The 27,735-nt window shown below is 37.0% G+C and overlaps 1 protein-coding gene across 3 annotated transcripts in view; it reads left to right on the top strand.

Annotated features, from left to right (window-relative positions):
* The window catches only part of mtor (mechanistic target of rapamycin kinase), a 141,827-nt gene that overhangs the window by 15,460 nt on the left and 98,632 nt on the right, over nucleotides 1–27,735 (top strand). For all 3 annotated transcript variants that reach the window (XM_058783740.1, XM_058783743.1, XM_058783741.1), the window contains exons 16-28: nucleotides 409–501; nucleotides 3,026–3,160; nucleotides 4,180–4,309; nucleotides 8,783–9,033; nucleotides 10,680–10,766; nucleotides 11,481–11,648; nucleotides 14,332–14,444; nucleotides 16,549–16,711; nucleotides 17,476–17,568; nucleotides 18,428–18,574; nucleotides 22,094–22,236; nucleotides 23,457–23,619; nucleotides 24,370–24,515. In XM_058783740.1, the coding sequence (XP_058639723.1) occupies nucleotides 409–501; nucleotides 3,026–3,160; nucleotides 4,180–4,309; nucleotides 8,783–9,033; nucleotides 10,680–10,766; nucleotides 11,481–11,648; nucleotides 14,332–14,444; nucleotides 16,549–16,711; nucleotides 17,476–17,568; nucleotides 18,428–18,574; nucleotides 22,094–22,236; nucleotides 23,457–23,619; nucleotides 24,370–24,515 (1,832 nt within the window). The remainder of the gene's footprint in view (nucleotides 1–408; nucleotides 502–3,025; nucleotides 3,161–4,179; nucleotides 4,310–8,782; nucleotides 9,034–10,679; nucleotides 10,767–11,480; nucleotides 11,649–14,331; nucleotides 14,445–16,548; nucleotides 16,712–17,475; nucleotides 17,569–18,427; nucleotides 18,575–22,093; nucleotides 22,237–23,456; nucleotides 23,620–24,369; nucleotides 24,516–27,735) is intronic.

Below are 27,735 nucleotides of genomic sequence, written 5' to 3'. Positions count from 1 at the left end.
AGGAGAAGCATTAGAGTAGCTCTGTGCAGGAGAGAGTTGGGAATGCAAGCACAGAGATAAAATATTTGTGGACACTGGTAAGAAGGTGTAGCAAAGATTGGAAAAGAGGAATTTAGTGGGAATTGATTTTTTCAGAAACAAAACATATAGTTATATGTGACTACAATGTTTGGTATTAAAGAATGGATTAGAGCCACTTGAATGAGCGCTAATAAGAATAGAGCAGTCTTAAGGACAAGCGCTGTTGCTTCCAGATTGTTTTTTTTACCAACAGTTTTTTCCAGATACTTGACTTTTATTTTATTTACACTTAAAATTACATTACACTCAAAGTCAAGTCAACCCTGAAAGGTCATTTAATTTGTTCAGTTGCAATGCTGTTAATTGTGTTTCTTTAATTTGTGCCAGGTGAGTGGGCTGGAGATGAGGAAATGGATGGATGAGCTGTTCCCCATTATTATGGACATGCTGCAGGACTCGTCTTCATTAGCTAAGAGACAGGTTTGCTCATTCCCATGTTAAACTTTTGGTCCATCATTATTTATTTATTTTTTTTAAATTTTTTTATTTGGTAATGTGATCCGAGATTTGGCAATATTATTTAAACTTAGTGAGATTAAACCAAAGTCTTTCAATCCTGTTTCAGTAAATTACATTTGAATGTTTTGTGTGTACATTTTGACTTGTTGCCTCTTACATGTCAAGGTTCTTATACAGGTGCTGGTCATATAATTAGAATATCATCAAAAAGTTGATTGATTTCACTAATTCCATTCAAAAAGTGAAACTTGTATATTATATTCATTCATTACACACAGACTGATATATTTAAAATGTTTATTTCTTTTCATTTTGATGATTAGAGCTTACAGCTCATGAAAGTCAAAAATCAGTATCTCAAAATATTAGAATATTTACATTTGAGTTTGAATTAATGACCATCCCTACAGTATAAATTCTGGGTATCTCTTGTTCTTTGAAACTACAATAATGGGGAAGACTGCTGACTTGGCAATGATCCAGAAGACGAACATTGACACCCTCCACAAAGAGGGTAAGTCACAGAAGGTCATTACTGAAAGGTGTGGCTGTTTACAGAGTGCTGTATCAAAGCATATTAAATGCAAAGTTGACTGTAAGGAAGAAATTGGGTAGGAAAAGGTGCACAAGCAACAGGGATGACCGCAAGCTTGAGAATACAGTCAAGCAAAGCCGATTCAAACACTTGGGAGAGCTTCACAAGGAGAGAACTGAAGCTGGAGTCAGTGCATCAAGAGTCACCACGCTCAGACGTCTTCAGGAAAAGGGATACCTAGCCACTTCTGAACCAGAGACAACGTCAGAAGCATCTTAACTGGGCTGTGGAGAAAAAGAACTGGACTGTTGCTCAGTGGTCCAAAGTCCTCTTTTCAGATGAAAGTAAATTTTACATTTCATTTGGAAATCAAGGTCCCAGAGTCTGAAGGAAGAGTGGAGAGGCACAGAATCCATGTTGCTTGAAGTCCAGTGTGAAGTTTCCACAGTCAGTGATGATTTGGGCTGCCATGTCATCTGCTGGTGTTGGTCCACTGTGTTTTCTGAAGTCCACAGTCAACGCAGCCATCTACCAGGAAATTTTAGAGCACTTCATGCTTCCTTCTGTTGACAAGCTTTATGGAGATGCTGATTTCATTTTCCAGAGAGAATCTATGGGGTATTGTCAAGAGGAAGATGAGAGACACCAGACCCAACAATGCAAATGAGCTGAAGGCCACTATCAGAGCAACCTGGGCTCTCATAACACCTGAGCAGTGCCACAGACTACATGCCACGCCGCATTGCTGCAGTAATTCAGGCAAAAGGAGCCCCAACTAAGTATTGAGTGCTGTACATGCTCATACTTTTCATTTTCATACTTTTCAGTTGGCCAAGATTTCTAAAAATCCTTTCTTTGTATTGGTCTTAAGTAATATTCTAATATTTTGAGATACTGATTTTTGACTTTCATGAGCTGTAAGCTCTAATCATCAAAATGAAAAGAAATAAACATCTGAAATATATCAGTCTGTGTGTAATGAATGAATATAATATACAAGTTTCACTTTTTGAATGGAATTAGTGAAATAAATCAACTTTTTGATGATATTCTAATTATATGACCAGCAGCTGTAGTCACAAGATATCTATTTTCCTCCCACTGTGAAGCAATTTGTTTTTTTGTCTTTTGCAAATCAATATGGGTAATGAAAAGCACTTTCCTTTCCACTTTCCTCCGTAACGACAGTGGAAACACTGAGACGTACTTGTGTATTTCAGTAATATTTGGAGGCACTCTAGAGTGCATGCTTTTAATCTGAAAGGTTTTACAGTACTGTTATGAGGTGCAGTCAAATGTCCTTAACGTTTACACAACTTTACACAAGGCTTTCTTTCTTGGTATGACGTTGTCAGGTTCTGCTTTAGCAATCAGGGGTGTTATAGAGTTTGGATGATTTAGGTTAGTTTTAGGTTACCCGAGGTTCACAGAAGCTCATGTAACTAAATGCTTTACCTGCTCTGAACTGTGTCTGGGCCTTTATTTGACTTTCTGAATCAATCTTAAAAGTCGTTTTCTCAATAAAACAGCTTTAAAGTACAGTGCACTGGTGCACTCAGTAATTTTTCCTCATTAAAAACACTATCTAATAAAAGTAATAAATAAATAGTGAAGCTAATTTAATGATGCAACATTTAGGAGTGTTAAAAATCAAAAACCTGGCAATATTAAACGTAAAGGTTTCTCTTCTATGAGAACTTAGCTGCACCCTACAAAAAGAAATAAATACATATGGAAAAAATAAAAACTATTCTTGTTTCCCTCTTTTCTACTATTCTGGACTATGATTGCAACTCTTGTTACTAACACTGTATTATTGAATCCTTTTATATATATATATATATTGCTTGTTGTATTCCTCATTTATAAGTCACTTTGTATAAAAGCACCTGCTAAATGAACAAATGTTAATGTACACAATAACACACTGATCAACTTCTCTCCCACTAGGTGGCACTTTGGACTCTGGGTCAACAAGTAGCCAGTACTGGGTATGTGGTGGAGCCATACAGGAAGTATCCGTCTTTACTGGAGGTGCTACTCAACTTCCTGAAGACAGAACAGAACCAGGGGATTAGGAGAGAGGTACTGATTTCTGCTCCTGTCATTGAACGCCAGTTTCCACGAATGTGGTTGCAACAGTTATTTGAAAGGAAGTGCTTCAGACAGTTCCACCTCATGTCCAATGATCATTAAATTACCTTAAAAAAGGAAGAAAACGTGGGCAATAAAACAAAACAAAAACAAATGGACATGAATAACAGGGTTTACATATGAAACTTACATTAAGCTCATTCAGTAGGGGCCTGCTAGTTTGGGACCAAATGTTGGTTTGCAGTTGTTAAACTGTTAAACTGATGCTTTTCCATAATTTACAGAGATTTTTTTTGTTTTATTTATTGAGCTGAGACTGCTAAGTGAATGCAGTCTGCACAATTTTTATAAAAATGTAAAGTGTAAAAAAAAAAAAGAAGAAAAACTTTTAATATTTATTTATTTTTTATACTTTTTTTAATGGGGGGAAACTAAGCAGTAATGTGGGTGTATGCAAAATATGAGACACAGCTAACAATTACGTTTTTGGTAATTATAGTTAATCTTTACATTTTTTTTTTTTTACCATAAATTGGTTATAAGGCGAACAGGTCTTGCCAAAAGATGACACTGTTGTGTGATAATTTTTAGTGTTTGTACAAGAGTGTACGTGCATTTCATGAGCTTAAAACTACTTGTTATCTATGTTAAATAGAACATTGAATCCATGGAACATGGAATTTGTTTCAAACATTTTGTGAGACACCAAGGCTGTGTCTGAAATCTGAAAAAAACTGTCTTTGTAGGCAGCATACAAAGGTAGGAAGGCAACATGCTCAGGGTGTGCATCTAATGCTCATGTTGCCTTCCTACCTCCATATGCTGCCTGCAATTTATACCCTTGAATAGTGGTTCCCAGCCATGTTCCAGGAGTATCCCAACACTGTCTGCTTAATCAAACACATCTTCAGTAATTCAACTCATCAGCTTATTAGTTGGGAACCACTGCTCTTGAATATGAAACCTTTTGCATTTTTAAACGGACTTTGTGGTTCTGTTCCCTTGGTTAGGCCATACGTGTGTTGGGTCTACTTGGAGCTCTGGATCCCTATAAACACAAGGTGAACATCGGTATGATTGACCAGTCTCGTGATGCTTCAGCCGTCAGCCTCTCAGAGTCCAAGTCCAGCCAGGATTCAGGTAATCAGATGCACCTGTATACTTTTTTGAGCATGCATGACTAGACACAGTGGGCTCTAATCACGCTAATGTGAGTTCACATCAACACAATTAATTACAGATGCACAGAAGATTTTGCCCATCTAACACAGGCATTCTCCAGAGCAAACAGAGCACATCTTCATAGACAAATTTCCCTTTCCAAAGACAGAGCCAGAACACCTGGGTAGCGTGCTCTCACATGTTGGCTCAGATTGTTTGGCCTTTCACAAAGCTTTGTACACATTTCATCCTTTTCTTTGTGACTTTCTCTTTGGAAATGTTTTTGCAAGTCCATACACTGCCTGTTTACACAATGTCATTTAAAATTAGGATTCAAATAGATCAGATTACAGTGCCGTTTTCATTACAGTCCCACTCGTTTCCCACCCATACCATCCTCTTTCTCGTTTCATTTGCATGTGTGCAAAAGTCAGAACAAACAGTTCTCAATTATGAAATAAAGACGTTTCCTTTCCCATTTTTTTTGAACACAGTGCCCTAGTACAATGTGTCCACTATTCCTCAGTCCAGAACCAAACAATTTTTTTTTTTTTTTTTAATACCAGTTAACAGCATCGTGGCATGTTGTTAGTTACCACAGAAAATTATCTTGTAATATTATATTATTATTATTATTATTATGGATGTTTATGGGACATTCAGCATTCTGGAGTATAAAAAGCAAAAATATGTAAAAGCAGAAATATGAAGCTCATATATTTGTTAAAGAGTGTTTGTAATATTTTTCTGTACAAACGTGTGTTAAATTAGTGTAAATCATCATTATTGGGGTCATACTAGTGTAGATGGATGAACTTATAGTAAAACCAAGGGATCAAGTTAATTGAGTTAGCAAAATGCTGCTAGTGAAGGGTTTGGGACTGTGCAAGGTCTTGATCAGCCAATTGCCAAGGTCCTGATGTCATCAGGTGTGTTTGAATTTGGCTGCAGCTGGATTTAACTGATTGCCGTGATTTGCCGCTTGCAGTTGAGGTAAGAGTTGAAAACGAAGCCATTATGTTGGTCTAATTTTTTGTTTACCATTGTGATGCTTGTGGTGTGTTTGCATACTTTATTACAGATGAGGTGGATTAGATGCAATATTTGTTGAATACACAGACATTTCAGATGTTAGAAACAGAAATACTTTTCATTCAATACTTTTTGTATTGCTTAATGCAGCGCCTGTACGTACACGAATAAAGTTCAACATAATTAGTACTATTTAAATAACAAAGTGGGGTCTATATTTGCAAATTTTATTTTAAAAAGCATGACAATATTACATTGAATTTACATTGGCGAAACTGAAGGTGTCAGAATAAACACTAAACATGAATGAAATGTGAATCTGGCCAATTGTGAAACATACATGTCATCATTAGAGATCGTGTGGCCACTCTGGAGAAGTTGTGCAGAATGAGCAGCTCTCAAATTGTTTTCGCATTACTTTGATGGGCATATGTCACTGTGATGTCGCCGCTGTCTCAAGTCAGACCAGATATTTAACAGCATGCACTGCTTCAAATCAGATGCCAATCAGTCCGTGCAGCACCGCAGTCGAACACACCTATTTACTTTTGACTGTCTTGACATTTATGACTGCCTTAAAAATATTCTGTAGTTTCATGAGCAAAGATAGAGGATTGGGTAGGTCATTAAAGCTTCTTATGTCTTTGCCTCTGGCCTCAGAGTAGCAGACTCCACCAGCTCAGACCTTCATCTACTGCTATGCAGCAGAGAGAATGAATAGTTTTAACAGCAGGGCCTCATAAAGAAGCATGCTGCAGGAAGTGTGGATATCTCCCGAGTGATGCATTAGGGATAAAATACAGGTTACCGTCTGGGGCAGCTCTGTCTAGGTCTGCAATTTTTCTCTACTCCCACTTTGAGAAAACTCTCCTTACAGGCAGAGATCTGCCTGCTGGCCCTCTTGTTGTAATAATAGAGCAATGGGAAGTTTTATGAGATGAAGGTGAGCTCTGTGAGTGATGTTAATGGTGGACAGAAAAAAAGTGTGTGCATAGCTGTCAGGGTCTTGAATCATTTTGGTCAGTAACTTTCTTAGAAGACTTTTATTACTGGTATTTTATTTCTTCAATACAAATACATAATATGAGACTCATGTGAGGACAGAAGAAAACTGAGACTGACAATCCATAAGAACTTAGGCAGCCTTTATAAAAATCTATTTGCAAAGCTGCAGTACTGTGAAATATTTAGGCTGTGAAAAAAAAATTAAAATTATGTTAAGATGATTTCAAAAATAATGTAATTACTATTAACTTCTATTTACTAAATCACATCGATATTTGGTATGACCACCTTCAGCTTTTGTTCATGGTACATTTGCACACAGTTTTTAAGGTAGCTTTGCAGGTAGATAACTGAAAATCATCTTTTGAATTTAGTCTGTCACAGTCTTTTCATGTACTTGACTTGACTGACTAGTAGAGGAAAGAGTCAGAATATTTTTTTTTTGTATAATATTCTGCCCAGATCGGGGGAAGAATGCATATTTGAAGCTAACAAAACATCATGAGAAGCATATGGTTCTGGCCGTCTTTATGCACTGTCAAGATTACCATAATAGTCCTAATAAGTGTGCAGACTGTTTTCTTTGCAACTGGCTTGATGGGAATTCAGCACTCTGTGTCTCGTTTTTAATGCACAGTGTATTGTAAATGTTTTGTCTGTTGCATTCATGCACGCTCTCTAAAGCGAATGAGTGAGTGGTCACTGGAGGCGCATGTTAACAACAGGTAGAAACAGCAACGTGTCTCGGCTGACCGCTTGTGATCAGATCTCCAACAATTCATATGAATACCAGGTGGAAACAGGTCCTTAGACACCCCGCTGTCTGCCACTGTAAACCAAATGAAAGGACTTGAAACCCTTAAGCGCAGACAAACAATTCCAGATCGCCTGTTAACCCCACATCAAATGGCACATATATTTTAGGGCATGGCCTGCTGTGGATGGGAAACAGATGACTGCATTACGTCATTCAGATACACACACTCACACACAGATATAGTTTGTTTTTCACTGAGGTATGTGTGGTAGAGTTTTATGACTGTAGGAAGCGGTCAGTAGCAGGCTGCGCTGCCTCCTGTGTCACATAGTGTGCTGTTGTAAATCCTACAATTTACTAACTCCTCTGATATCTTCATGTTTTTTGCTTCCTTAAATTACTTTTTAAAAGGTGTTGGGAACATGGGGCAGTACCCTTTCAAAAAATACACATTCGTACCTTATTTACCTCTGAAGGGTGAATTTTAGTACCTTAAAGATATTAAATGTACCTGTTGTACCTTTTTGTGTATGGTAATTACTTTACTAATTTCACAGTTGTATTTCAAGCGTAAGGTAAGCAAACAACAAACTCTGACCACCCACGTGGAAGGCTTAAAGGGATAGTTCACCCAAAAATGAAAATTGTCATTAATTACTCACCCTCATGTCGTTCCAAACCCGTAAGACCTTCATTCATCTTCAGAACACAAATTAAGATATTTTTGATGCATGCCGTGAGCTCTCTGACCCTCCCATAGACAGCAATGTAATTAACACGATCAATGTCCATGTTTACTGATCAAGGAGATCGGTAAAATAGCCCATGTGACATCAGGGGTTCAACTGTAATTTTACGAAGCTTCGAGATTACTTTTTATGGTAACACTTTATTTCGATAGTCCACTTTAGACATTCTACTAAGAGTAAGTAACTTTGCAACTACATGTCAACTAGCAGTCATTAGAGCATTTAGTAGACTGTCTGCTTAATATCTGCTAACACTTTATTTTTATGGGTCCACAACATACAACATACTGACTATGAGAATCTTTGCAAGTATATGTCAACTTATTCTACTAACCCTAAACCTACCCTACTGAGAGTTAGTAGACATGTAGTTGCAAATTAATGAGAATTAGTTGACATGTAGTTACAAAGTTACTCATAGTTAGTAGAATGTCTAAAGTGGACTATCAAAATAAAGTGTAACCCTTTTTGTACGCAAAGAAAACAAAAATAACAACTTTATTCTACAATTCGTCTCCTCCACGTCACCCTAGCGTCATTTTGGAGAGTATCTACTGAATGTAAACGGCGTATGCTGTTCTGTGTCAGCTGCGCCACGCGGATACGTGGTTTTCGTTCAGATCAAAGTGTAAACGACGTAAACAGCGTATCCGCGTGACGCAGCTGATTATTTTACTGATCTCCTTGCTACGTTTCTGGACCTTGATCATGTTAATTAGATTGCTGTCTATGTTCTCAGAATGCATCAAAATTATCTTAATTTGTGCTCTGAAGATTAATGGAGGTATTACGGGTTTAGAACGACATGAGGGTGAGTAATTAATGACAGAATTTTCATTTTTGGGTGAACTATCCCTTTAATATTCTTTCTGCAAAATATAATGACTTCTGTTACATTTTACATTTCAGCTGACTACAGTACCAGTGAGATGCTGGTCAACATGGGCAATCTGCCACTAGACGAGTTTTACCCGGCAGTTGCCATAGTGACTCTGATGCGCATCCTGCGTGACCCCTCGCTGTCCAATCATCACACCATGGTGGTGCAGGCTGTCACCTTCATTTTCAAATCACTCGGACTGAAATGTGTGCAGTTCCTGCCTCAAGTTATGCCCACCTTTCTCAACGTCATCAGAGTGTGTGATGCCAGCATCAGAGAGGTACGCTGCTATCACAGAAATGAGGTGGTACTTTCTTTAAAAATTATTTTAAATAGAATGTTAAAACATAAATCAGATGAAAGCCAGAGTGCACAAACACTTGTTGATGCTTTGCCAATGCATTTCAACACACAACCTGTTTTTCCATTTATGAGGTGTATTGTCTCAGTGAGAATAAATCCGTAAGGTTCGACCAGGTTTCCATAGCTAACATCTAATAAACCTGAATACTTCTGAGTCAACTGAATTTTTGGCATAGTGTAAATTACAAAAAAAAACGTTGTTTGACTTGTCCCTCCTTTAAAAATTATCAATTGTAAATGAAATACTTCTAGCTTCTCAAATAAATTAAATGCTTAAATGCAATTTCATTTCTTCATTTGGATAAGCAGAACTCGTAACAAAAATTAATTTAAATATTATGATGACTTGGCAAAGATTGCCATTTAAACTTATTCATGACTATCATCATGCTTATGTAAATGCTAAAACAGCAGCAACCTGATTAACTTGTTAAAAACAAGCTACCACAATTCTACTAGCAATGCCTTACAACATAGTTGCATTTTTATTGGTCTTTCTCTGACTTTCTGTTTTCAATCTTAAAACTATTTAAAATTTTATACAAGGCTTTGTCAAAACAACTACAAATGTTTATCTTGTGAAACTTTACTATCAAATTAGTTTGCTTTTTCATTTTCATTATCAATTCAGTATAAACCTGTCAATTAAACTGTTAATCAGTTCTCAAATGATAAATCAAATGCTGAAATTGACATTGCAATAGACAAATCACACGATCAAACATGGGCTGGTTGTATATAACTTCTGAGGATCAATAGTTTACCCACTTGCTTTGCTGCTTCAGTAGTCAGTATCTACTGTCATGTGTTTTAACTGCATACCATGATGCTTTGTGCAGCTATTAGTGCATTATCACTTTTAACATTCCCCAAAATCAACCACAGTCATCAAAAATAATCAAAAATACAGTGCATCTAGCATTGTCCAGTTCACACACAAATGACTCTTATGAGCTGGGTTTCACAAGCTTTCTCAAAAGCATACAGTCAACATGCGATTTATCGTGCAGCCCTACTTGGGACAAATAAATAACATTGAAAATCCATTGCACTTGCTCATTGTCGGCGCCCCAAGGGGCCCTGGTCCACCCACTTTGGTCCCTGTGCCCCCCACCTTACAGATTCTACCGATTTGATTGATGCCTCATTTGAATTTAATTTAACAATTACATTGTCTGTTTCAGCAATTGATTTGTGATTTGTTTTAAACAGTTAATCATTTGAACACTTGGATTGATAAATGAAATATCACAAACATTGTATTTAATTTTATTTCTCAAATGGGTAAATAAAATTTAATTTAACATTTGATTCATCATTTTAGCTACCATTCTGAAATTTGTATTTATTCTTTGATCATTTGAATTAAATTTAATTTTCTAAAGTTATAGAATTTTAAATTAAAATAAATTTAAGTTCTATACCTGGAATATTTTTTTAACTTAAAATTTCTTTAACAAATCAAGTTTCATGTACAGCCATCTGATTTTTTTTCGTTGTACCTCTCCTGTCATCTATTTTTCTATGCATCTTTCTCTTATTTTCATCTCTTTTTTTCTTTAGTTTCTTTTCCAGCAGATGGGTATGGTTGTGTGCTTTGTCAAGATCCACATCCGGCCATACATGGATGATATCTTCACACTGATCCGGGTAAGAGACCTGTTCAGACATCTTCCTGATTCTCAACTGAAACAAAGTATTAGGCCACAAAGAAAAAAATGTGCACTTGATACACTTAAAAATGCTTGTTAAAAATGTTCTTGTCTTTTCTGTGCAATTTTTTTTTTTTTTTTTCTGCTAAAAGTCAGGGGATGTTAGTCCCATTGAGTGGACTAGACAAAGACTTGTTTCTTTTGTTTTAATCCCTGCTGTCACCCTGCAGCCTGAAATGGGTACCTCAAAGTCCATATAAAACTGCTGGCAGGTCCTAGTGTTTTTGACACTTTGTCCTTTTGTGGCTCTCTTAGTACTCAACCAGTACAGAATATTGGCTGCTTTATGAAGGTGCTTAATTCACTCTTTCCACTTGCATCATCACTACTCCCAATTCAAGATTTTTTTCGCTGCTCTTCAGCACCACCATCGAACTTGCGGTGCCATAATGCTAAAATATTTATTCAATTATTTGTTACTATTATTTGGTCATTTATTTATTTTAATTTGTATTATTTTATTTAATGTGCATAATGTTTGTAATGAGTAGTTGTGCTAGAAAGCATGTATAACAGAGTTTGAGTGTTTTATTTGTTTGTATAAACAGTATTTTTTAAATTAAAAATACAACAAAAAAAATCAGTATAAAAAAATTGGATTGGATCTTGGTCATCTAGGGAACACTGGGATATTGTGTTTTCTCTTCTGCAGGAATACTGGACTCCAAATAACCCCATGCAGAACACCATTATTTTGCTGATTGAGCAGATTGTAGTGGCTCTAGGCGGAGAATTCAAACTCTATCTGCCACAGCTCATCCCACATATGCTGCGAGTCTTCATGCACGACAACAGCCCTGGACGTAGCGTCACTATCAAGGTATAGGCACGCTTGGATATGAGTGTTAAATTAGCACTTCTAACTAGGGTTACTGAAAAATCAGACTCGCTGCAGACTGCACAAATTCAACAGCCAGCATGAACCACCAACAATGTTTAAATCATGAGGTAGTCTGACAGCATTGCATTCAGCCGTCCAACAACGGCGTCTCTCATTGTGATTATGGAAGAATATTCAGGGCAATTTTCAAAAGGAATTGCAAATTGTATTTTCAGTTGCGTTTTCCACATGTGGATTTGGGCTGGGCGGTATATCGAGTTTGTACGATATATCGATATATTCTTTATAAGCGATACGAAAATACAGTGGAGGACACAGACTGAGCTGCTGCGGAGAAAGTGCATAATACAATTGGTTCTAAACACGTGACAAACTTTATATGAAGGGCTTTAAAAACTCGTAAGATATAGAAGCCTATAGTTTAGTTAAAACGGCTCTGACAGAAAGGCTGCGTGTGCCGCTGATAGAGACTCGCTGTTTAAAGATAATTATGTATTGATAAAACACTAATTATCTGCAAAAAGATAAAACGCTGTTGAATAGCACATTTGTGTTTTTCCCGGAAAAGTCGATCTGGACACTTTACGGTAATTTACCAAATTCAGTGTGTGAAAGAATCTCATGTCTGCAGTCTGTGACACCTGTTTCACATTATTTCAATATGTGCTGAGTTCACCTTCAGGTGTCAGATGATCTCAACTCATATAAAACCTTCTTACCCTCTAACGACCAGCACTCCTCTGACGACCAACATACCCTCCCTGAACGTACTGTTCCCTTCTGTCTGATGATCTGTATTTCAGAACTATTTTATCATATATTATTTTTTGCATTCACAGACTAGTGAATATTCACAAACTAAAAATAATATAAAAAAAATATATAGTGTTTTTCTTTTTGTTATTAGTAATAGAAAGGCAAAATCTTTTTCATAGACATTCATTCTGTACATATGAATTTGTTTAATTTAAATAAGTGTTTCAATATCTAATAAATATTTAATTACAAACCTTGCAAACATGAACAAATCCAGCTGTTAAATCCTCTGAAGTTTTGCAATTTGTGTAAAAAATAAATATAATCTATCTGTGGTGGTCCGTTAATGTGAATTGGATGCATAGAGAGTTAAATTATACTATATGAGTATAGAAAATCGGTTGCCCTGGACAACAGTTTATCATTCAGTTTATGCACAGAATGCCTAAATGTATAATAAATCAAGCTAATTTGCAGCAAATTACATATATAAATGTGTGTTCCTGGCCAGACTGTGACCTGTGAAAATCCCCCTTCACACTTCAAAAGAAAGTCTTCCCAGAGCTCCTCAATCATTAGACGTCTTCTCTGCCAGTCTTTAGCCCCTGACAGATGTGTGTAGCTACTGGCCAAACCCACATATCCCACTCATGTAATTCAGCCCTACATCCACATGAGTCCTCTCTCTCTGTCTGTGCGCCTGGAGAGCCCATAACCACCGTCTGCGTCACTGGGAGCACTGAGGTCACCCTGAAGGAGCTCTTAAACTGCCTGCCAATTGTTGTGGAACAGATAAGAAAACAAAAGCTCAGTCGTTTACATGAGCTGCTCTGTCTAGATTTTGACTGTGTTTCCCCAGATCATCTAAAACAAATATGTTTATTTAAAAGATGGCCACCCCGTAGCAATATCTCTCTAAAAAGTTTTTAAACTTTTTGCAACTTTGTTTTATTGATTGCGTTTGGAAAAGTATTCTTGAGTTGCATTTCATACTAATATAAAAATAATGATAATTAATTTTTGCATAAATGAAGTCTGTTTTAGTTCTGTTGAAGTAAGTTGTTGTATTTATTTATTTATTGCATTGTAGCGTTCCAGTCACTTTACAAATTTACTGCAAAGGAGAAAATTATCTAAGCTTATTATGTCTTGCTTGTGTGATATCTGTGACTGGCCCTCCCCTAAACCTCACTCACTGAATTATTATTATTGTTATTAATATTTTTATTTGTTTGTTTCTAATGCTGTCAAGCTTTTCTTTTAGCTTTTGTTGTATTCCTCATTTCTAAGTTGGATTATAGCCAAAGAAATATAAGACAAACACTTATCTTCAGCTAAAATGAGAGAAGCTTGATTTTTGTTTAATTTTAATAATAAAATGAGGCAAAGAAGTTTTGATAAATATATCAAAACTTAACTTAATTTTTTAGTAATATACATTGCTAAGGACTTCATTTGGACAACTTTAAAGGTGATTTTCACAATATTTAGATTTTTTTGCACCCTCAGATTCCAGATTTTCAAATAGTTGTATCTCGGCCAAATATTGTCCTATTATCCTAACAAACCATACATCAATGGAAAGCTTATTTATTCAGCTTTCAGACGATGTATTAATCTCAATTTTGAAAAATTGACCCTTATGACTGGTTTTGTGGTCCAGGGTCATATTTATGATTAATGTGTTCATTGCTACAGTATGTGCATAACTCTTAAAATGTGATATTTTTTTCAATAATTTTTTTTTTTTTTTTAATAAATTGTCTATAATGTATACGGGTCACTGTGTTCCAAGTGCTAAGCTATAGCTCCGGGTCATTTAACAGGCTTTGACAGAGATATACTGTTTTTTCTTGATGCACCAGTTTCACAGTTTTCTGGCAAACTTCTTCCTTGTGTCTCCTAGCTGCTCATGGCCATCCAGCTGTTTGGAGCTAACCTGGATGACTACCTCCACCTACTGCTGCCACCTGTAGTGAAACTGTTCGATGCCCCTGATGTCCCCCTGCCGGCCCGCAAGTCAGTATGAAAATCTTCTGCTCTGATCAAGCTCCATAAGAAATACATTTCCTCTAAAACAAATGTTATAAATGTTATGTGTATAGCTGAAATATGTAAATGCTGGGTGGATGACAGCATTTACTTAATACTCTATACTTCTTATAAAAGAGTATTTTTGATTATATAGCTTTTTCTTGAAGTCAACATGAATCACCACTCGCAACCTATTTTATTGCTGTAATATGACATGTTTGCAAGTAAAAAGGAATGTATTTAATTCAGAAAGAGCTTGATTTTATTTCTAAAGGAATTGATTGGATGGTAAAAAATGACTGTTCCTTATCAGAAAGGACTGAGCCACACCTGAATGAAACGGCTTTCTGTAAAAAAGTCTACATATTTATAGTGCTGTGAAAATGTATTTGACCCTAACCTAATTTCTTCTGTTTTTCTGTATATTTTATATTAAATAGCTTTAGATCTTTACAATGAAATACAAAATACAACGGCAACATGAGTAAACCCATATAGTTGTTGTTTTGTTTTTAATTTTAATTTTAATTGAAGCAAATAAAAGTCAGCCAACACCTATCACCCATGTGAAAAAAACGAATTACCTCCTTAAACTTTAAATCTGATTGTCTTGTTGTGCCACCTTTAGTAGCAATTAACTGCAATCAAACACTTCAGATCAGTCTTTCACAACACTGTGGTGGAGTTTTGTCCCACTCTTCTTTACAGAACTGCTTTAGTTCTGCCATATTGGAGCGATTTTGAGCATGAACTGCCTGTTTAAGGTCCTGCTATAGCATCACAATTGGGTTCAAGTCACGAATTTAACTTTTTTGCTTGAGCCATTCAGAGGTGGACTTACTCCTATGCTTTGAATCTTTGTCTTGCTGCATAATCCAGGTGTGCTTGAGCTTCAACTTAGACATCGAAGACATTCTCTTTTAGGATTTTCTGATAGTGAGCAGAATTTTCCTCAATAATTGCACATTACCCAGGCCCTAAATCAGCAAAGCATCCCCAGATTAGCACACTGCCACCACCACGCTTGAGCATTGAGAATTTATATTATTTTTGTGGAATTCATGTTTGGTTCAACCCAGATGTAATGGGACTCGCTTTCCAAAGAGCTCCCCTTTCAATTCAGTAGCTCACACAACATTCTCCCAAAACGTTTGAGGTCATCAAGGTATGTTTTGGCAAAATTCAGATGAGCCTTAATGTTCTTCTGGGTTAGCAGTGGTTTTCGCCTCACCGGTCTTCCAGGGATGCCATTTTTGGCCAGTGTTTGGACAGGGACTTTTATTGATGCAAGAGAGGCATGCAGTTCTTTCCATGTTGTCCTTGGGTCTTTTGTGACTTCCTGGATGAGTCGTCGCTGTGCTCTTGGAGGAATTTTGGAAGGTCAGCCACTTCTCGGAAGGTTTGCTACTGTGCCGAGTTTTTTTCAAATTGGAGATAATGAACAGGGCTGGCAGTAATCAGGCCTGGTGGAGTCTAGTCAAGCTGAACCCCATTATGAATGCAGTTTCATAGATTTGGGAATTGGTAGCGGGAAAAATTACAGAGCCGTTTTGGGCTACTTTTTTAATGTACCGCGGCCACCCAAAGTGTATATAGACAAATAAAAATCAAAAAGATCCTTTTACTAATGTGTATTATACTTGGAATGTATCCCTGGCAATTTAAGAACGGAGAGGCGGTAACATCACAAACAACGTGAGTTTCAGCCAGAGCTTTTACACAGCAGAAAAACATGACAACAGCCACTATAGATTATATAATATAATAAACACACGATTACGATAGGATATGGTCTGTATGTGATTTTTTTTTTTTTAGATTAATGTGTACATCTGAAATGCTAATTTGTGCAGCGATATAAAAGGCTATAAATAGCATATTTTAACAACAGTAAACGTCCAAATTTCACATGTGATCGCAAAAGGAATTTATTACAAACACTCGATGATGGTTTGAAGTGAGTTCTGAGTAAAAGTGTACTATTAATCTCATAAAACTTTTTCTAAGTTCTGTTAGAACTGGCTAATACTATTAGTCTGTCACCAATACATTTTTATTCACATTTAATTGTTTTATTTTTGGTGTTTAGGGTTGCCTTGGAGACTTTAGATCGCCTGACTGAGTCTTTGGACTTCACGGATTATGCCTCAAGAATTATTCACCCCATTGTGCGCGCACTCGATGTTACTCCAGAGCTGCGGAACACATCAATGGACACACTGTCCTCACTGGTTTTTCAGCTTGGCAAAAAGGTACAAGCTCAAATACATAAATAACTTTTTTTAAAAGCTTTATTTATTTTTTCATCAAAAAAAAAAAAAACTATTAAACTCTTTTTTGCCATAATTTCCATAATTTTATGTCATGAACTTATGTTCTGTAGTAACCGTCTAATAATTTCCTAGTGTCTCTCTAATGCACAAATAGGCTTCCGATCAGAGAGAAGGATGAGGTCATTGCTTTTACCATTCCTTCTAAAACCCTCTTAGAATTACCACTCAACATGTGGCCATCATGAGCACCAGACGCAAGTTCTGATTCCTTTGATCACTGCAGGCCACAATCTTCAGTTTCCTGTGTTTAGAGGAGCAACACTTTATTTGTGTACTTACTAGTTGATGGGGTTTAGTCACATGGACACACATGTGCACACATTCACTCCCAACATTCAAAAGCGTTGTATAATACCATATGGAATTAAAATAATCATTCCAGTAAGCTTGCTTTGCTCCTCATCTAGCGAATGTCAGAAGAACTTGCACCAAGTTTGATATTGAAATAAAAAGAAGTAATGATACTAATCTGTCTACAATATTAGTACGGAGTACTGACTTAAATGTTGTGTCTGACTTTTTCTGTTTGATTTTGTTACCAAAAAAAAACAAAAACACATGAAGCAGTGTTTCCTTATTTGAGAAGTAAATTTGAGAACTTCCATACATAATAGATTTTGGCTGTGTAGTGAAAATTAGTATTCATATGTAAAAGAATATGTCTGCTTATTTCTCTTTCACAGTACCAGATCTTCATCCCTATGGTGAACAAAGTGATGTTGAAACACCGCATCAATCACCAGCGCTACGATGTTCTCATCTGTCGAATCGTCAAGGTCAGCATCCCGCCCTCTCCACGCCTGCATGCATAATTTTTTTGTGCAAAATCATATTTTTTTCCACATAGACTAGGTCTCTGATGACAATTCAGTCCTGTTCGAGTTGGTCTGAAACAAATGCCTCTTGTGTTCTGGTGGAGAAGCCTGCCTCCGTTTCCTGCACTTGGCCCCTTGTGTGAACCACCACTCATTCTTTGCTAGTGAACCCAGACTTCCTGTTTCAACACATGGCCTCTTGGCATCCAAAACTAATCTTGTCTTTGTTTTTGACATGCATAACATTTCATACTCGCATAGAATTACCTGCACATAATTCTGGTGTAAAAAAAAAAAGTTTCTTGCCCCTCTTTCAAGAGGAAATGTTTTATTTAGAAATATACGTATTTGTGCCCCCTTTTTGCCAATAAAACCCTTTATCCCAGGGCAGCGCTGTTAAACTGTATTTTATGCCTTTTAACGTGTTCAACCCTTTAACCCTGTTACCAAAATCATTTAAAAAAAATATAATTTAATTCATTGGAAGCATGTTTAACTAACATTTGGTCCCAAAGTTGATGATACTAACTACTTAATTCAGGCTAAATTTGCAGTCATCTTACTAGCAACCCTCTTTTAGTGGTCTACACTAAAGGACATGAACACACATGAAAGACTTTTTGTTTAAAAAAAAAAAAGAAAAACACAAAAAAAGACTTCATATTTTAAGAGTTTGAAGCCTTATTTATGTACTCTATCTCTGAAAAGTATTGGCATAGTTTGGAGCCATCTTTTTCTGGTGCCTGAATGCTTTTTCAAGGTGAGCACAAATGTAGATTTATGTGTGTTGTCTTTGCTAACCTGTGCATGTCTCTCTCAGGGCTATACTTTGGCAGAAGAGGAAGAGGACCCTCTGATATTTCAGCACAGACAATTACGTGGTAATCAAAGTGACACTCTGGTTAGCGGCCCGGTCGAACCGGGACCAATGAAGAAACTGCACGTCAGCACAACCGCTCTTCAGAAGGTTTGTAGAATGACGTGTAACCTTCATAACCTTCACATTCACTTATTGGAGGGTTTGTGGTGAACATATGCACGTGCCAGTAATAGTTTGGTATTAAAGGAATGTCCCAATCCTGATCCCAATAAAGTCAGCTTCAGCTTCACAGTTTGAAATCGGAATATAATGTCTAGTTTATGATGTCTCTGTCCACAACATATTTATCTTTTTTCCTTTTTTAAACATAGTGGTATTGTGTGTGGTGTATTGGTTGAGTGAGCTAATTTATCACATCTTGAAACGTTGAAATAGTATCGCTCTGTTCATAAAAATAGTTTCGACTTGCTCCAAGGTTTGTAAAAAATTAGAAACCTCTTTACACTAGGAGTCCCAATGAAGTTGAACCCAGAATATTTCTTGATCTCCTGTTTTCCCGTTTTGTTTGATTTGAGCCATAGCTGCATCTGTCTTCACTACCACACTAGATCATCCTATTCAGACAGAGATTATATTCACGTGTCCTGAGGGCACATTGCTGAAGGCATTGTCTGTTCTCTGTGATTTGTGAAGACGTCATAATGATTCACAGGTGTTGCCTGAGTGGTTCCCAACCTTTTTTTCATGGGCCCCCCCTATGTACACACATGGTAATCTGAGCTCCCCCCCACAACCCCCCCATATTATATTTATAAACACCCATATATATATATATGTATGTATATATATATATATGTATATGTGTTTGTATATATGTATGTGCAATATTAATATACATTTTTTGTCTCTTAGAAATGCACATTTGACATTGAGTTGGCAGTAGTGGTTTGGTTCATTATCAGAATCAGTAACATCTGTAAAATGTTTTTTATATGGTGAAATTACATTTTTCTGACAGTTTGAGTTTTATTAAAATTAACCATTGTTCTTCCATAGTAGCATACATTTACATCATGATAACCAGAGTTAAAACCACACATATAGCACCTCAATACTGTGGTAAAAATGCAACTATATGGCTTATAGGTAGCCTATTTATATGAAAAACAGTAGTCTAAATACATTTATTATAAATGCACAAACGCTAGCCTATAGCTTAATCACAATTATAGGCCTACTGTAATTACATTCCATTACTCCTTTAATACATTTAATACACGTCTACATTAATATAATAAATTTTGATATAAATACCCCACATTTCTGCCACAATACCATGGTGCAGTTAGTGTTACTACAGTAAATCCCTGGTAAACGATGGCCATTTGTAGATTGAAAAGCCTTCTGACTGTATTGTTGCACACAGTGTTTTTCTGCTGTTTGTCAGCGCTGTTTTATCTGGATTTAAACTAGTTTATATCAGTTGACTTATATTGACTGATACTAGTTTATACCAGTCATTTTTGTTCTTCGCTGAATTCAAGCACTTCTCATTGGATCTCACAGCGCTGTTTAGTGGTTGCGTGATCGGCGATTAAACACATCCGCTCTAGTCAGCTCGCCCTGCGCTGCGCCGCTGTTTGAACCGAGCGGATGTGGTCCGTGTGGCACGGTTCTTGAGTAGTGCTGTTTTGTTCCGCTTTTGCCGCATAAACATTAAATTGAATATTTATCGAACTTGTTTTATTGAGGAAAATTAGATCACTATAATTATAGTTATCGTTTTATCGCCCAGCCCTACCTCAAAGTACAGTGGGTACGGAAAGTATTCAGACCCCCTTAAATTTTTCACTCTTTGTTATATTGCATTATATTATTATTAATGTACACACAGCACCCCATATTGACAGAAAAACACAGAATTATTGACATTTTTGCAGATTTATTAAAAAAGAAAAACTGAAATATCACATGGTCCTAAGTATTCAGACCCTTTGCTGTGACACTCATATATTTAACTCAGGTGCTGTCCATTTCTTCTGATCATCCTTGAGATGGTTCTACACCTTCATTTGAGTCCAGCTGTGTTTGATTATACTGATTGGACTTGATTAGGAAAGCCACACACCTGTCTATATAAGACCTTGCAGCTCACAGTGTATGTCAGAGCAAATGAGAATCATGAGGTCAAAGGAACTGCCTGAAGAGCTCAGAGACAGAATTGTGGCAAGGCACAGATCTGGCCAAGGTTACAAAAAAATTTCTGCTGCACTTAAGGTTCCTAAGAGCACAGTGGCCTCCATAATCCTTAAATGGAAGACGTTTGGGACGACCAGAACCCTTCCTAGTGCTGGCCGTCCGGCCAAACTGAGCTATCGGGGGAGAAGAGCCTTGGTGAGAGAGGTAAAGAAGAACCCAAAGATCACTGTGGCTGAGCTCCAGAGATGCAGTCGGGAGATGGGAGAAGTTGTAGAAAGTCAACCATCACTGCAGCCCTCCACCAGTCGGGGCTTTATGGCAGAGTGGCCCGACGGAAGCCTCTCCTCAGTGCAAGACACATGAAAGCCCGCATGGAGTTTGCTAAAAACACCTGAATAAGATTCTCTGGTCTGATGAGACCAAGATAGAACTTTTGGCCTTAATTCTAAGCGGTATGTGTGGAAAACCAGGCACTGCTCATCACCTGTCCAATACAGTCCCAATAGTGAAGCATGGTGGTGGCAGCATCATGCTGTGGGGGTGTTTTTCAGCTGCAGGGACAGGACGACTGGTTGCAATCGAGGGAAAGATGAATGCGGCCAAGTACAGGGATATCCTGGACGAAAACCTTCACCAGAGTGCTCAGGACCTCAGACTGTGCCGAAGGTTTACCTTCCAACAAGACAATGACCCTAAGCACACAGCTAAAATAACGAAGGAGTGGCTTCACAACAACTCCGTGACTGTTCTCGAATGGTCCATCCAGAGCCCTGACTTAAACCCAATTGAGCATCTCTGAAGAGACCTAAAAATGGCTGTCCACCAACGTTTACCATCCAACCTGACAGAATTGGAGAGGATCTGCAAGGAGGAATGGCAGAGGATCCCCAAATCCAGGTGTGACTTGTTGCATCTTTCCCAAAAAGACTCATGGCTGTATTAGATCAAAAGGTTGCTTCTACTAAATACTGAGCAAAGGGTCTGAATACTTAGGACCATGTGATATTTCAGTTTTTCTTTTTTAATAAATCTGCAAAAATGTCAACAATTCTGTGTTTTTCTGTCAATATGGGGTGCTGTGTGTACATTGAGGAAAAAAATGAACTTAAATGATTTTAGCAAATGGCTGCAATATAACAAAGAGTGAAAAATTTAAGGGGGTCTGAATACTTTCCGTACCCACTGTATATCTGCTCCCGCGCCCCCGCAGAAATCGGAAGTACAGAGGCGTTGTGTGTGAACATGATGTTACTGTAGTTCTAGACTAAATATGGATGTGCATAATTAGTTACTTTAAGGAGTAACGCAATATTGTAATGCATTACTTTTAAAAGTAACTTTCCCCAACACTGTGTATGTATGTGTGTGTGTATATATATATATATATATATATATATATATATATATATATATATATCACAAATGTTTCTTTTGAGTGTTTATTAGTCATGTTTCTGCTGTTTGTAGGCATGGGGTGCAGCCAGGAAGGTCTCCAAAGATGACTGGCTGGAGTGGTTAAGACGTCTCAGTGTGGTCTTGCTAAAAGAATCATCTTCACCTGCCCTGCGCTCCTGCTGGTCTCTCGCACAGACGTATATTCCACTCGCTAGGTAAAATTCACCTTTTCTGTCTCTGTTCCTCTGTTCAGAAACACATCCGTTTAACAGAGATGTGTCAGTGGTTTCGTCTGGCCAGAGGAAAACGATGGAGTTTTGGTTCCTTAGACACACTATTTCCCTGTTTATTCTGTAAAACTGCTTTGACACAATCTACATTGTAAAAAGCACTATATAAATAATGGTAACTTGACTTGACTTGATTGCCCACATTTTCAGTAGCCTTAATTCTGGGATTTAACCAAATTTTATAAGCTTTGACTTTGACATTTACAAACACAAAATTTGAAAAGGCAGAAAGCCCAAAAATATTAGAAAATAAATAATTTTTATATAATTTAGGAACCTCACAGGAGGATTCAACGGCCTGGTTAAAGCCTGATTTACATTGAAGCCTACTTTGGCCAGGAACAGATTACTTGGACCAGTGTTAATTTCATTGACGAATAATTTTCTTCATAGTTTTCATCAGAGACATTTTTTACAATAACTAAATAAAAAACAGTTTTAAATGACAAAAACTATGACGAATATCTGTTAACTGTTTCATCAACGAATAGAAACAAAAAGAAAATGCTAGGGAGGGACAGTTTGGGAAAAAATCTAATCTGAATTAATCTCCTGCATGGTAGGGAGGTTAGATGAGCACATTTGAATTGTAACATTACTGATCTGCACAACAGGACATAAGTTAGCATACACTTGCTGCACATCTCAAAAAAGGGTTAAAAATGTCAGTGTCTGGGGAAAAAGAGAAGAGCAAATATTTGGAAAATTTGAAAACGACAGAATGACGACAGAAAAAGAGAACTCAATTCAGTACAGTTTTCTGTGCACACACACCTGAAGTGCACAAACAGAAAACTCTCTGAAAACGTACAAAGTACTGAATTGATTTCTCTTTCATGTCCTGTCACTTTTGAATGGACAAATATACACAACATTGTCAAAATGTCAATTTTGGCTAGTGTTCACATAAACAGTCAATTGACAACAGTGTCATTAATGTTAATTAAACAACAAAAGAAAATAAGAAAATCACTCACTGCTCTTGATGACGCAAGGCGACTATCATCTGTAGTGATATACTGATAACAGAAAGCCAATCGAATCTTGATTAAATGCGGCACAGCAGTCTTTGCTAAATGTTGTTCAAACAATACCAATATAAATTTTTTAACAATTTGTGTGTGTATGTTCTCTCTTCTCTGTAGGGATCTTTTTAATGCTGCATTCTTATCATGCTGGTCAGAGCTCAGTGAAGATCAGCAGGATGAACTGATACGCAGTATTGAGCTTGCTCTGACTTCTCAGGATATCGCTGAGGTCACACAGACACTGCTTAATCTCGCAGAATTCATGGAGCACAGCGATAAGGTCAGTAATGAAGTCTATAGAAATTTGACAATGTCAGGTCAATAATCAGGTCAGAATTTCAGGTTTATTCAAATCAAATGAGGAGAGGAAAGGCTTAAAAAATACTAAAATGCGGTACGACTTTCCATTATATTTTAAAGAACTTTTAAATGTGTTTTTGCAATTTTGGACACTTCTATCCTAAAAAGAACATAAGTTTACTCTCTCTCTTTTAATATTGATTTGCAAATGTAGAGTGCTACTTGTTTTGTTTTTTTTCTTCATGGTGGGGGGAAAAAAAAGAAAAAAAATTCTAAAACTAAATATAATATGTACTGATTTTCTCTGGTTCAGTATCTTTATCCTATCCAGAGAAGTCATTAATGTTAATAAATGTACATAATTTCGGTTTTACAGCATGAGTAAACCTAAATGGAGCACTATAGTTTATTCTTCTCCTGCGCACTTGGTCAATCACATTTCTTTCCATATTTAGTATGATCTCATTGTGTTGAAGACCGAATGAATGGTGCATTTGTTCAGTTTTATTCCAGCACAACAAATAGAGCTCACACCCTTCAGTAGTGACATAGCAAATGGGCAGTAAAGGTAGAGAGCTGTGAAGTGAAGAGTTCACGCAGTGTGGGTCTGTTATATAAATTTGGGTTATATGCTCCATTCTTTATGTGCACTGTTCTGGCCCGTTTAATATACTATTCCAGTCGGCTCTTCTCTTCCATATCTAAAGTCTCTTTTCTGTTTTTTTCTTAGGGCCCACTTCCCTTGCGAGATGACAATGGAATTGTTCTGCTCGGGGAGAGAGCTGCTAAATGTCGGGCCTACGCCAAGGCCCTGCACTACAAGGAACTTGAGTTTCAAAAGGGTCCTTCACCACTCATTTTAGAATCCCTCATCAGGTAGGAAACTAAAAACTTCTTAAGTCTGAGGATAGTCTAGATGCCTAGATGGCTTTATTTAGTTTTACTCTATATTTTACTTAAAGGGATAGTTAATTGAATCAAAATTCTGTCCCCATTTAAACACTCTCATGTCGGTCCAAACACGTATGATATAGAGGTGTTTAAGGTTAACTACATGAAAACAAACATTACATTGCCACCCATTACAGTAACCACTAGAAGAATAAGCACTTCTAGGTTTTTTTCAGACAATGGATTTCTTCTGAGAATTGTTGCTGTCTGAACTCAGTTTCATCAAAGGAGCACTGCAGATAATATTTTAGACGTGACAAGAAACAATAACCATTAATAGGGCTTTAGTCTCCAAAGCTATATTTTCTCTCATGAGTTTATGTCACTCCAAGAAATTAAAATATGCTCTCGGTCCTCATTTTTTAAACACACACACCTACATGCTGTACTGTATATTTAAAAGGTCCCCTTACACTGTTTATAAGTATGCGCTCAACATATTTTGCCGTTTTAAAAATTTAAGCACCAAACCATGAAGTGTCTCAAGTTTCCTCCACTGTTCCTGCATTGATTGCTTGTTTTGGGACGTCTTCATGTTTCATTTTTAAATGTGGTCTGTGAATTACTGGAAGGTGCTTTGGGATTTGAGTTTCCCTTGATTCCTCCATAACGGTTTAGGTGTAATGTCCTTCACAGAGACGTTTGCTAGTGTGTTCTGTTCAGAGTTTTAAAATAATAACTGTTTCATCTGATCTGATAGCTTTTCAAGAATAAAAGTAAGTGAAGATGTCCAAAAACAATAAAAGATGCTTAGTGATGCATGTTTTATTGATTTGTCTTGATGAGCACAGTATTCCTTGATGTTTCAGTGTGACCAGGACATATCGAAGAAAAAAAATAATATTGCCTTTTATTTTCGCAGCCTGGCAAATGTGCATTTGATGGCTGTATCAAAAACTAATTCTAATAAATCTCCCTTTTAGATTTAATATGAAGCACTGATAAATTTAGCGTGGGGGATGATGTGTACTTTAAAAAAGTGTGTAATTTATGGTGGTGCATGGCACTGGTGCTTCCTCCTCGTCTGCACTTCAGTGCTGTTTATAATGTCAAGGCTGTTGAACCGTGAACCATCTTTAAAAGGATACTCCACCCAAAAGTGAAAGTTCTATTTCTTTAATTTACTCACACTCATGCCATCCCAGAAGTATATGACTCACTTTCTTCAGATGAACACAAATAGAGATTTTTAGAATAATGATCAATTTCTATGAGTTCATGTAATGCAAGTGGATTGCTTGACGCAAAACCAGATTTCATTTGCTTTTGAGTCATTGTTTGGGCCCGACCTGCTCTACAAAACTAGAACAGCATGTTTGTTATGGCGTAGCATATAGCTAGGAACGTTTGACTAAGTCTTGACTAATCTAAGATGGACGAATCTTCAATTCTGAGCTCATCCTAATGTGTTAGTGTTCCCCCCCCCCCCCACCTTTTCATTTGACTCCTTCCTCTTTTAATCTATTCTGTATCTGGCTCGGCCCTCCCATGGAGCTGTTTCTAATTTCAGAGGACTTAAGGAGTGCTTGAAGATAATTTCAATGCATCCCAGCTGCCTCCACCTCTCCAGTATTTCCATTCAACACAATTCAGTAATAAAAAGCAATAATAAAAAGCCTTTGTTAGCTGTGCACTTATTTTTCTACTTGAATTTGGAAGAAATGATGGTGGGTTCCCTTTTGTCAATTGGTGGTTAAAAAGATCTTTTTAGTCTCCGGTCACATTCATCACTTTTTTGAGATCATTTTACAGCAGTGACTTTAATATGCTCGATTGAGCTAATATCTTTTTGGAAAGCTCCGATTACTCCAAAACACAAAGATTGTTTGAAATTATTACTGAAAAGCATCTGCTAATTAAGTTAGTGTAGGTAGAATTGATTTCTTTGCATTATTTACATATGTAAACTTTCAGTGCATTTCAGAATGGAATCAGTAATGATCAGGTGTCTAGTCAGACAGCTTGTGATTGTGGCCAAGAGACTTCTCATCTAACCCTTACCCTATGCACCTTATGAATCTTCCAATCCCGCAGACGGCACACCCGAGACTCACTCACTGGCTAATTCGTATTGCACACAGAAATGGTTGGAGAAATTGCTGGTTCTTGGTCAGAAATTGCCGGTTCATGGTCAGAATAAATTGCCAGGGCCATCTACTTTACAACCCTTATCTCAACTTGTCAAACTGTGAAGAATGACTATGTGAAACAGCACACAGGTGGCCATTGCATGGGTCTGTGCCATTCCAGTGTTATGAAAGTGCTTATTTTTTTGCCACATATGCGCATACTTTATATTAAATTAGTGCCTCCTGACATACGAACATTTGTTGGTGATTATTTATTTTTATTTTTTATTTTTTTACTGGTCCAGGTCGATTCAATATTTTTATATTATTTGTTTCTGTGTCTGCTCTCTGCTGTTTGGAATGTGTTTCTGAGCAGTGTTTGTGTGTGTTTGTTACTGAATGTGCTCCACCTTTGTCAAAATAATGCATCTCTGAATTAGTAATAAGGCATTTTCTCATGGAACTTCAACTAAACTTTGGAGACTGAGCCAGTTCCTGGGCATGGTACTGATTGTGTTCTGTTTCTTGGGTCCTTGGTATTGTTTTGTCTTGTTTGTGTTTTATCATAATAATAATCTTTTGTGTGGTAAAGAACAAAGAAGCTAAGAAATGCTGAGAAAGTTAGAGAAAAAGACTGATTTGTTTGTTTTCCGTGATTTGTGATGAGACTTGATTTTTAATTAAGTACTTTCGGTTGAACAAGATTTATACATTTACTAGCACATATTTTTCCACTTGGCTGCTTCTGAGGGGACTCTTGAGTGACAAACATGAAGAATGGCTTTGAGAAACAAATTGTCAACCAGTTGGGCACAGGAAGTCCTCCAATGCACTGAAAGGTCATGTAAGGCCATACAGTTCCTGGAAGCATAACCTCAACTGGACCTCCCAGAATGCTCAGAGTTTCTGCATTAGCTGAAATGAAATGGAATGTGCTCATGTTAATCCAGGTTTTGTGTATTATCGAAAGAAATTATTCGATTTATGTTTTCAAGTGATGGTTAGATATTTATGGTTATTTCTTGATGAATCACCTTCACCTTGCTGGTCACTTTTATTTGCTTTTTGAATGTTAT

Source organism: Onychostoma macrolepis, chromosome 08 (genome assembly GCF_012432095.1).
Source record: "Onychostoma macrolepis isolate SWU-2019 chromosome 08, ASM1243209v1, whole genome shotgun sequence".
NCBI lineage: Eukaryota > Metazoa > Chordata > Actinopteri > Cypriniformes > Cyprinidae > Onychostoma > Onychostoma macrolepis.
Note: the sequence above shows the minus strand (reverse complement) of the source record. Positions and strands in the feature narration are given on the sequence as shown.